The following is a 12,107-nucleotide window of genomic DNA, read 5'->3' on the forward strand; positions in this document are numbered from 1 at the left end:
TGTTACCCTCCAGTCTGGCCCTGGGGACAGAACGGCTCCCTGCACCCCCACACAGGTCCCCCAGCACTCTACCGTGGCCTTAAATGGCCCCTCACTTCCACTTATGTGTAACAGCTGCAAAGGTTTGATAGGCTACAAGCCGAGTGGGTGAGCTGTGCCTAAGAACTTTGCAAGACAGGTGGCAAAAAGTTTACAGAGGGTGCAAATAGCTTTTCCAAATGCAGGGAGTTGCTGTGCACAATGCATGTTTTTTACTGGAGGATTTGAACTGTAACCAGAGCCCCCATTGTAAACCCTGGGCTCTGATTGGCTACTATGGAGACATAAAAGCTGAGGGAGGGAAAAGCAGCTGTGGAGAGAACCTTCAGGATAGCTACACCAGCCTGGAGAGAGGGGCAGATGCTCAGCCCCTCTTTCCCTGCCAGGCAGAGGGAACGGAGCTGAGGCTTAGGGGCAGATGCTCAGCCCCTCTTTCCCTGCCAGGCAGAGGGAACAGAGCTGAGGCTTGTTGGGGTGTAGACTTCAGGACAAAAGACAGCTTGAGTCATTTGAGGAGAAGCTGATTCCCCATCCGGGTCGGAGTTGTGCAGTCAGGGACACAGGTACCAAGGGAAAGAGTGTGGAGGGTTTGGTAAGCTAGTTGGGAGCTGGAAGAAGCTGCCTGATCAGGGACCTGCAGAGGGAAGTCCTTTGTTTGGACTGGAAAGGCTTGTACTGCAGGGACAGAGACCTGCAGAGGGAACCCCCTGTCTGCGTGTGGAGGTGCTAGGGGAGAGAGACAGCCCAGAGAGGGAGTGGGCTGTGAGAATCCCAAATCTGCATGTGTGTGTAAGGGGACACTTAACCCCTAGTGTTTGCACATGGTGTATTTTTCAGAAGGAAACTAAAGAAAGAAGCCTATTACCTGCAGTGGCTGATTGAAGACTTGTCTTTTTGCTGAGTTACCAAGAAAGAGCAAAGAGTCCACCTTCCCCAGAGCAGCAGAAGCCTCACCTCTGCCACCTAGTGGTGGATCATAGTTAAAGCTGTATTACCATTGTAAAAGGGGCTTAGGTGGGAGCCCTGTTACTGAGTCAGGCCAGACAGGATGACCTGACAATTCACCCCACCAGGTGGTAAAAATCACACACCGGGGTGAAGGCTGGGTGATTATCCTGCCACGGCTGGGGATAAATTCAGTGGCGGGGCATAGGCATTTTGCCTTTGGGCACCAGAAGACTTACATGAGGCAACCAAAACTCAGAAGAGAGGAGTGCAAGGAGCTGAACTCATGACTCTGCAGCACACCGGGACCATGGGATGCTGGGTGGTGGAGGATTGGCAACAGGACTAGGTACTTACCTGGAAACGGTGGTAGCTCCGGGAGTCCAGGAAAGAGCCGTGGCTCTTTGAAGTGGCTTGGTGGGAAGCCGGGAGAGAAGTAGAGGTCCCTAAGGTTGGAGGCGGGTAGAAGAACTAGACTATCCTCTGCAGGATAAAATGGCAGCCTCGAGCGTAGCAGCAAGGGAGCGGCTGGGGCCACTCCCGGTACAAGGCATAAGTGGCAGACATAGAGAATGTGCCGCGCTAATGAGGCAATTAGCAACCAGGACTGCAATGATTATAATGTATCTTTGAGGCATCCGGCACCTTATCGGCAGCCTGGACTTCCCTCGCTAGTAAAGTAACTAGCAAGACTCTTGCTGTTTACCAAATCTCCTGCTGGGCAATAAAGCTAAAGTATGAGAAATCTTTACCTGGGTGACTTTACTAATTCTGTGCAGGGCAATATCACTGAATCCCTCTTATTATCTTTCAATCTAAGTCGTGGCAGGAGAGTGTAAAGGAAGACAGAATTAGCAATCACAACCTGTTCACAGCCATTTACAGGTTTCCCTTGATTTATGTGAGTTCTTTATATGTGAATTTGCTCTTATGCAATGAGCATATTTAGAATCATAATTCATTATATACAAGGTAAATTTGCTCTTATGCAATGAGCATATTTAGAATCATAATTCATTATATACAAGGTAAATTTGCTCTTATGCGATTAACATAGATGCCCCCCTGCCCAAGCAGGTAAGTCTGTGGGGGGAGGGGACAGAAAGGGATGTGGCCCCACTCATCCCAGCCCTGGCTGCAGCTGCTGGGCTGCACCATGCTTCACCTGTCCCCTTGCGCCTGGGCTCACCCCAGCTCCTGGCCTGCGCTGTGCCATGATGCAGGCAGATGGCACTCGCTGCTCCTGGGGCTGCTGCAGCCAGGGCTAAGGTGAGTGCCACTCTGTTCCCTCTGCTTTGCTGCCTTGTGCAGCCCCAGGAGTTGCATCCCTCCCTCTGCCCTTTCCTTAGTCCTAGCCTCACTCCCTCCCTCCCTTCCTCCCTCACTGCCATGGGAACCTATCCCTATTTGTTACATTGTAAAGTGGGTTCGTTTTATGCAAATTTGATTTGATTTATGCGCTGTTCTCCAGGAACCCATGTGCCGCATAAATTGAGGGAAACCTGTATTGTTATGGGAAGAGGAGTGTGACCAGAGGGAAATCAACCTGAGTTATGGGGGAGAAACTGTTTTGAAGTGTTATAGCCAGGTGAATGTAATCATTGAGGTTGTTTGATGCAAGTGGGACCACCCAGTGTGGTGGAATTATTCATCTACTGCTGCAGTTGTAAATTCTATTCAAATTGTTGGTTTTATTGTCAACTATTGATAATATATACATACATACATACACACATATACATATACATACACATATACATATATATATATGTGCTGACACCTCAGTCAGCAGACATGCCTAAGGGAGTTCCCAGGGCTACTGGCACCCTGAGGATTGCATAATAATAATGCCTTTTCTTAAACTGGCATATTGCCCGGCCTAGCGTGCTGGCAAGGGATACATATGCATTGCCCTGGCCACCTTGAATGTCCCCTGGCTCCAGTCTAGGCTATCCCACTGCTCAGCCCTACCCCATTGTGCACGAATCTGTGGTCCCTGACAGTACTATCTTACAGCAGTGAAAATTAGTTTGCTGCAATCTAATGGTGTTGCACATGTAGACTGTGATGCTTTACACAACAGCAAATTAGTTTACTGCACAGTCAAGTGGATGTGTAGATGCATCCACTGTGAATTACTTTTGATACTTTGGTTGGGTATTTGGAAAACATGTATCTATGTATCATTGGTAAATTGTTGGTGGCAGGGCTGGTGTCACATCTCTAACACTTTAATGCTTTCATATTAGATACCATATGGGACTTTGCAACTGAGGAGGAGGAAGTTATCTCCATTCTCTATTTTCTGTTCGAGAGAAATGACTGGCGCTATTGCAGTGCTTTACTGGCTATTCCACCTATGTCACATAGATTAATAAGCAGCCTCTTCCACCTGACAACGTGGGGAGCTGTAGAGAACTTGAGCAGTGTACATAGTGAGATGAAGCCATCATTTATTGCTCTGCAGAAAACATCTTTACTACAGTTATAGTTGTCTCAGTTCTTTACCCCATGAAACTAATTATAAAGCATAAAGGGTGTTGCCAGAAGTTGCACGATTCTGGTGATATAGCTGTTATTTATGCATTCTCATTCATAAGTAATCATCCTTAGAAGAAAAAAACCGTTTTCAGGTCTCTTGCTTCTGAAGAAGGAATGCAGTAGAAATATAGAAGACATTTCTTAAGCTGCAAAATACCTTTAATCTTCAGAGGAGGTTTTTCTCTGAGAACTGGTATTCTCTGAAACTAGCAAGCCATCCAAAATCATTTACTTCTTATGTAAGTCAGTAGCCTGTGTTTATTGACCATAGTTGTCAGGTTGAAGCTGGTCTGGCAGAGACGACACCTTCCATGTCAAAAGCTTGAGGACCTGAGACTTGGAATGATTTTGATCAAAAGTAGGACCTCCTCAGAGAAGACAACTTTATATGTGTACTAGATGTTGTTTTATGGATACTCTTGCTTTGGTAGGGGCAATTTTTTTTTCAGAGTGTTCTGGGTAGTACTGAATAGGTAGTTTCCTTTCCTATTCCTATTGCTAGTCAAGCTTCATTCTGTCCTGTATTGATAGATTTTAGGAAGAAATATATTTTACGTTAAATATCTTGTTTAAATTTTGGATTAATTATATGAGACACCGCTCTCTTGCTTGTAGTTGATCCATTACTGGGGTTCTATTACCATACAATAAATAATGATAGGGCTTTTCCTTTACAGAAAAAGAAGGAAAAAGTGAAGTTCTAATGTTTTATTGCATTAAGAAGCATAGGTATATGTTTTGTAAGTCACTGAAGTGTATGGCTACAAAAATAAAATAAAAAAAATTTCATTAGGAAATGACTGTTTATCTCATGTATTTAAATTAGTGCATTTTCTGTTTTGTGTCCAGTAAAAGAACACACAGAAAAATTAATTGTATCTACTTGTATTGATTTAAATCCTTGCAGATTTTTATTCTTAAGGTTTAATAACTTGGTATCAATTCATTTTTTACAGTTTTTTTTTATAGTTTATAGTTTATTTTTCTCTATATCTTCATTTTTTAGAATGCTATCAAGGGTGGCAAGAGTCCACAAAACAAAGAAAAACGCTTCAGGGAGATCAGCACAGACACTCCAGGACCTGGAAGCTATAACCAAGCTCCTTCTATGGGTTTTGCAATAAGTAACAAGGAAAAAAGAGAACTTAAAGAACGTGGCCAACTGGTACGCTAATAGAAAAAGGATTGCATAATAATAATGCCTTTTCTTAAACTTTACATTGTTCACTGAAATAAGCAGATTACAGACGTTTTCAAAAGCTGGTCTTAGCCTGAGATTCATGTGCAGAAAAAACAGTTGTACAACAACATTTGTGCTCATAGTCTTCATACACCTGGTGATGGGAAGGTGAATGACTGTGGGAAAAATTATAAACATGAAGCAAAAAAACCCCAGAACTACTGTATCTTATTTCAAATAAGGTTACTTTTAATATAAAAAATACACTTTATGCACTGATATTTTAAATAAATTGGAAATATAACAGAAGAAAAAGCAATTTTGTGCTTGTAGTTGTGATGGCTAATGGTTAAAACATGTCACTGTTACTGCTGAGATTCAGAGTCTATTCGTGGCTACATGCAGGCATTATGTTTCTACCATGAAAATCACCACTCTTCTGGTAGAAGGTAGGACTGTATAAGTGTTAATTTAGTTTCTTCTAGAATCTAGAGCAAACATGCCTCCTCTGGGAGGAAGATCTTCCAGGCTGACACCCAGAAGATCTCCCCTAAAATAGAGGGTTTTTTTGCAAGAATGAATGCTTGTATGCTTCTGCTGGACTCCTTTGTGATCAGAGGAATTGTACAGCAAGAATTTGGAATTGTGCCCTTCCCAGACTGGGGAACTCCAGTCTGAGGAAGATTGGGGGGACATTTGCCTGCAATGTGTCAGGTCACAGGGAACCCAAGAGCTCTCTCAGGATGGCATTTAAATGTGCCTTGCTTTGCGGCCCCTGTGGAACTGTAGGGCAAAACCAGAGAAGAGGCCAGGCACAGGGGTTGTAAGGTTTCCAGCCCTTCAGCATCTCCCTGCATCTTGCAACCTGTTTGCCTGGCAGCCCATTTTTAATAGTGAGACTGGGACACAGGTGGGAAGCATTGCCCCACTGCCCCACTTCCCTCCTCTTTTAGTTCAGTGCATGGAAGGAGATCGGAGTGGCAGGGAAAGACATATTTCCCAGACTGGGGAGTCTTTTCACTCTGTTCCACTCCCTTCTGGGAATGGGAGGAGTGGAATAGCCACTGTTCCCCTTGCCTCCCCCCAGTTGGGATCATCCTGGTCTGACCAGGGGAGAGGGGGTACCTGCAGGCTGAATGCTTGTACTGCTTACTTTTCTGGAAAGATTTCTAGTGGTGGATATTTCTCAGAAATTTCCACTACTGGAAATGAATGCCTCTTCGTACCTCATAACTCTGCCACTGCTGTGTAATTGTGGCAATTTTTGTATGGTTTGTTCCCATCTTGTAAGAGGAGTCCCTGCTCTGTAGGTATTGACACTTACCTAATGGAAGGAATAATAGCTTTGAGATACTTGGAAGAAAAGAATATAAAAATTGAAAAGTCTAATTATATTATCTACTGTATCTGTGACCAATTGTTAAAGGTGTGGTGTTTAAAAATACCTTTTGTATAGAGACTTCATTCTTTGCCTACCTTTCCAAAATGAAGTAAAGATAGGAACTGTAAACAGAAACTACTTTGGCTGAATCAACTGGAGAGTAAAGATGGAATTGTAAAAAAAGAAAAAAAAAGAAAAAGGAAATTAGGTTAAACTACTAAGGATTTCAGGGAAAAAATCAGAAAAGCCAAGGCATAAAATAAGAAAGTAGCAAGGAATATAAAGGGTAACAAGAAAATATTCTGTAAATTCATTAGTACTAAGAGAAAGATCAAGGAAATAGTTAATACGTTGGTCAACAGGGAGGGGCAGCTAATATTAAATAATGCTAAGAGGGCCAACTTATTTAATTGCTTTTTTTCTTCAGTTTTGCACAGAGAAATGAATCTCAGTTTATAAATACTCTGCCAATTTGTTTAAGTGTGAAGTATTGTACTGTTATGCTTCTGTGCATTTGCCATTATAAGATTATGATCCACATGGGATTATTTAATGGTTCCTCAATATTCTGAGCTTGGTTACAAATGTGTACCTCATGACAAAAGTGAAAAATAATCAAGATAACCTTTTTATTAAAGTGTTGGGATATATCTTTTATTTTTGGTATGCTCAGCTTCTATTTAAGTTACATATTTTTTGTTTTTATAGAGAACTGCAGGCAGTATAAAAATCTACCGAAAACTGGATAGTCCCTCTATTCCTTCTCCAGGTCAAGCCTTTGGGTATGAGGAAACAGAGGATGGCACTCTTATAAAACAATACCCACCTGAAAGAGACTTAACACTGGGCCCAGCTTATTATCACCCAGTATTTGTAAGTAATTTTAAAACAACTTTACATGTCCGACCATAGGTTTACGGAGTAATTAAGCATTCTTCTTTAACACTTTCTCCTTGAGAAATATTGAATAACACCAATACCTTTTTGTGTGGATACAGAAGCAAAAAATCATGTGTCATTTGTATTGGTACAGTTACACTGAAGTCAGTGAATTAGCTCAGAGTGGAAAGCAGTATAGATGTAAAAGATAACTATTACTGCCTTTTCTATGCAGTCAGAAATAGAACTACTCTGGATGCCACTGTGTTCTACAAGCAGAATATAGCAGCTAACTTAAGTAGGAATGAGTTTGTAAGCTGGATGAACCCTCCTCTGGTAACCACACAAGTTTCTGTATATTTTTTCATTTAAAATAAATTCAGTTTCTTGCTCTTTTGGTGGCGATTATAACTCTCTGAATACTAAACAAAGCAATATGAGTCTGCAGGTGGGTTGAAGGAACAGCTCTAAGGGATGTGAATTGTCTCATTCTTCCAAATGGAATGTTTACTCAGAAGCCTAAGACATCAAATTGTGACTATTTTAGTGCTGTTTAGTGCTGGGGATAGTAGGTGATGGCACCAATTTAAAATGTTTCTGTTTTAAGTAATGAATTTTTGTCAGCTGATTGTGTTACCTGATTTTCTTTCCTTTTATAAAATTTCAGAGGTATATTTGCCTATCCTTTTCTTGTTCCTCATTTTGATTTGGAGCATAATAATCACATTCCCCTGACTTTCAGAAGAGAGAATTGAAATTCAGGTTTAGTGATATAGGTTTTGTTAGATTTTTCTAAAATTTCAAAGGTGATTCAGTTTAATAGCCTCAGATTTTTTCTCTTCATTTTTCTTATCTTTCTTGTCATTTTAGCAAGAATCCCTGTAGCAGAGGATTCTTGTATAACATTTTTGTCTTCATTTAAAGCACTATGATTTTTCACTCCCCATTTTGCAGTTTCTCTGCAAGGGGTTGATTTTGTAATGTGTTAAGAACTTTGGCCCTAATCCAGCAAAGCACTTAAGTGCATGGGAAATTTTACGTATCTGAATAATACTCTTGACTTTAATGACATGACTTACAGTGCTTAACGTTTTGTATGTGCTTAACTGTGTTACTGGGCCGGGGGTCAAAGTGCTCAGCTGCTTTCAGGATTACCTCCTAAGTTTGGAGACAGCAGTGCATGCACTTGTCATTTGAGGCTGCATTTTCTCAAGTGATTTAATAATGTGTAACATTTTATGGAGAGACATATAAGGAAAGTCTTATCTGTAACCCAGTCCTGCTTGATTTAAATTCCTTATGCCCTAGGGTTCTGGAAATAGAAATAGAGGAACACCCTTGCTGGTGTACTTCCTGAACCATAGGAGCTTTGATAGCTGTCTTGTATTTTTGGAGTTTAACTACATTGTGTCATGCTTTGTAAAAAGAATAAAACATCATTATAAAAATAAAACAGTAAGGTCTTTTGATAAACTTTGGAAACTTTAAATTGGGGCTGGCCAACTGGTAGTCCTTGGGTTGCATGTGGCTTGTCAGGGGTAAAACTGCAGCCCCCAGGTTCCCACCTCACTGCCGTTCCACCTATTGCTCTGGCTGCAGCAGCAGCTAGGGGCTTTAGGCTCCCCCTCCCTCCAGCTTCCCTTTTCCCACCTATTCTCTTGTCCTGGGGGTGGGATGGAGCAACATGGCATAGCTTTTATGTTGGAGGAGCCTGAAGCCCCAGGGGATTCCTGAATGGCACAGTGTAATGGAATTCACTGCTGGGGAGTTAGGATGAGCCCAGGTGCACGATGCAGTGGGGGATGGGAGTGAGTATAGGGAATAACAGTGGGGTGGCTCATAGTGCTGTGGAGCAGTGCAGAGTCCAGTTGTGGTATGCCTGAGCAAAGGATGTAGTGGGGCTGGGCACCCAGATGCCTGGTATATTTGGGGAGCACCTTGGCACCTGGTGCAGTAGGGAGGTATTCTGCATGTGATGCAGTAGGGGACATGTGGTGCAGCAGCAGGGGCACTTGGGTGCAGTGTGGGAAGTCATGGATGCAGCAGTAGGGGACATGGAGTGCAATGGGATGGGGTGCTTCTGCCTGCCCCCCTGCCCTTCACCTAAGCAGGAATTGCAGTTTGTCAGGGGATGCACCAGTCCTCTCAGGGGGTGCACGTGCACCCCTGTGCAGCCCCCGCATGTCGCCACTGCCCCCAAAACTATTTTCTGTCTGAAGTATCTTTAAAAACAAAAAATTCTCTATAAAGTATGAATACCAGTTTAAGACACCTCTTCCTTGTAGCATTAATTTTTGTCACCTGTGTCCTCACTGGAAGAAAAAATAGGTCTTTTTGCTATGGCATAATTAACAAGTGCTAGCTGTTGGCTTGAATTTAACTTGGGCAACCATGTGCAGACCTAATGACCAACCATGGCATGTCTGTTTGATAGGAGGAAGCTTTTATTGATACACAATACTAGTAAATGATAAGTGAAGCGAGCAAGCAGTTAAGCAAATTTCGCCATCCACCGGCTTTAGGGCTCTAGCAGGATTAATCGGCATTTGACCAGGAATGTCGCTGTCTTTTGTAGGTTCAGAAATTTGTCAGAGGATGAGCCCTCCCAGCCAATACCCACTGTTATAAACAGCTGCTAAAATTAATCTTAATATTCTAATAAATGATCCCAGATTGGTTTTAAATTCCTTTGTTTCACCGAAACTTCCAGAATCAGATTAAATTAGACTTCATATGGGCCAAGGAAGTGCCAGTTAGTTAAAGCTTATATTTTTGAGAAAGTAACAGGGCAATAGGGACTGCTTCTTATCTCTTTTCTTCCCATGGTAAAATGCTATTCTAACCCTGGATAACAAGACTGCTTTGTTCTTACTGGTTGTGTCCAATTAGACAGATGGACAGTTTTCTTTGTTCTACTGACCAAGTCAGCCACAGCATCTGCAAGTGCCCATGTTATGGTACATCACTAAAGGACAAACTTCAGGCCTGCTACTGCCACTTAGCCCATAGGCCCTTTGAAAATGGCCAAGTCTTGCAGCATCATACCCAGGGCTCATGTCACACAAGCCTATGTACAGCCTACAATCCCTTCCTTAACAGTCGACTTTTAAAAAATCAGACTGTTTCCATCTTATGGCACAGGTCTGGCACGGAGTGCTGCAAGCTCAACTTCTCTATGCCTAATGGGTTGCAGCCATTAGCAGAGACTGATCTTTTTAGTGGCTGTCTTGTCACTTCAACCCAGGCTTTGTCTCAGTCAACATTTTCCACACAGGAGGGCTTTCAGCTTTCATTACGGCTTGCCTGGTCATTAGAGCCTTACGGGTGACTATATGAGTGACACATATGACATAGCATTGTGAGCATAATTCCAACTAATAACAGTAAATTAAAAACTACTAATCTTAAACTGTAATAGGTATGACTTTACCTTATTACATAATGGTACCATGCACTGCTGTTATACGGCCCATGTCAAAAGAGAGGTTGAGCTGCCAGTCTGAAAAAGACTCATTCTATAACCCTGATTTGATTTCTCCATCTCCAGACTGTCAAGCACAATTATTATTATCCAAATTATGGCCACTATTAAATCTAAAATAACCACAATGGGATGTGTCATCAGATTTAGCAGACCCATTGTAGATGGAGACTATCCAAGCAATACTATCCACCAGTGATGCTCCCCTACTACCTTGACTTTCTCAGGTATAGAATCAATGTTTTTGCTATTGTGCTATACTAAAAGTATTATCTTGCAGGCATGTTCAGCATTTTTGGTTAACAATTTCTGCAAATCTAATATTTTAGCAGCTGCTGTGGCAAATGCAGATCCATTCCTATACGGTTAGGGGCAATATTAACATGTAAGGTAATATTATACAACAACAAATGGACAGTAGGTGCTGGAGTAGGAAAATTAAAATCACAGGCATACATTTGCATTACAGTGCATGCGCAAAAGCTGCTATTAGTAAGAGATACCGAATAAATAGATTTTTCATTAATGACTACAAAGCTACATACTGTATGTAAAGAAACACATCCTTGGCCTGTGTAAATGGGGGCCAACAGCTACAGATTTCATCTTCACAGTGTACTTGCAAGTCATCGTTACATTATACAAAGACGCACATTGCTTGTGTTGATACTATCTTTTTACATCATATCCTTGTTGATGCCAGCCTTGGCCTTGAAGTGGTGATTTCCGCTACCAGTTGTGTTTGGATTATGCCAAACAGTCTTACTGCTCCTACCTTCATCAGGAGGGTTCGCATCTTGTCCTGACTCTGTTATTTCTGTTAGACAAAGAGAGGGAAGAGGTCATTGCTCCAGTTATTGACCTTTTAATGTCTTTAATTGCAAAGATTTAAACCATGTATGTATAGGTTGGTTTTGCCGCATTTCTTCCTCTCTAGCTCTTTTCTTTTAATGAGCATTAATTTTTACTAATTTTACATGTTCTTGTTTTTCTTGGGCTAACTGCCAAACTTGCATTAATTTGCTAGTATGTATGATTGTTTTTTACCACTGGTATTTGTACTTCGTGTTTTTCACACAGGCAGACAGTCTATAAGGACTCTGATAGCCCAGTCTGAATCTGAGTAAATGGTCTTTTACAGTTTTTTTTGCAATGATACAAGTGCTGCCTATGCTGAACGTGGAACACATTTATCACTTTAAATTTTCTCATTTTTTTTTACAGTGATTCCTCCATAAACTGTAAAGGACTTTCCCTTTTTATAACAACTTGATTTATTAACAAACCATATGCACCCACATTATTCTTTTAGTTTTTCAGATGGCTTCCTTCTTTCAAGCAATTTTTAATTTTAACAACCTATACAATGGGGCAGCCTTTTCTTCATATTCCTTGATATGAACATTTTTTGAGAACCCCGTCAGTCTTAGAAAGGACGTTATGGTTGTAACGTCTGCTGGAGCAGGCAACTTACGGATAAGATTTATTCTTTACTGGTTGGGATTTGTTTTTCCTTTTGCTTAAGAAAGCTTTTAAGAAAGAGCCCCTTCTGTTTACATTGCACTTTGAGTTTATATAAGTACTTTTTGATTTAACAAACTTTAACAAGCTTTCCTCTGCTTTTCCTGGATATTCATACTTTTTTGGGGGGGGGGGGGGGG

General features: G+C 41.6%; 1 protein-coding gene across 1 annotated transcript in view; it reads left to right on the top strand.

Moving 5' to 3' along the window:
- The window catches only part of STPG2 (sperm tail PG-rich repeat containing 2), a 744,920-nt gene that overhangs the window by 19,419 nt on the left and 713,394 nt on the right, over positions 1 to 12,107 (top strand). The window contains exons 3-4 of the mRNA XM_019526495.1: positions 4,532 to 4,690; positions 6,795 to 6,959. Of these exons, the coding sequence (XP_019382040.1) occupies positions 4,532 to 4,690; positions 6,795 to 6,959 (324 nt within the window). The remainder of the gene's footprint in view (positions 1 to 4,531; positions 4,691 to 6,794; positions 6,960 to 12,107) is intronic.

The sequence above is a fragment of the Gavialis gangeticus genome, unplaced genomic scaffold (genome assembly GCF_001723915.1).
Source record: "Gavialis gangeticus isolate Ggan-Ray unplaced genomic scaffold, GavGan_comp1, whole genome shotgun sequence".
NCBI classification, from domain to species: Eukaryota; Metazoa; Chordata; order Crocodylia; family Gavialidae; genus Gavialis; species Gavialis gangeticus.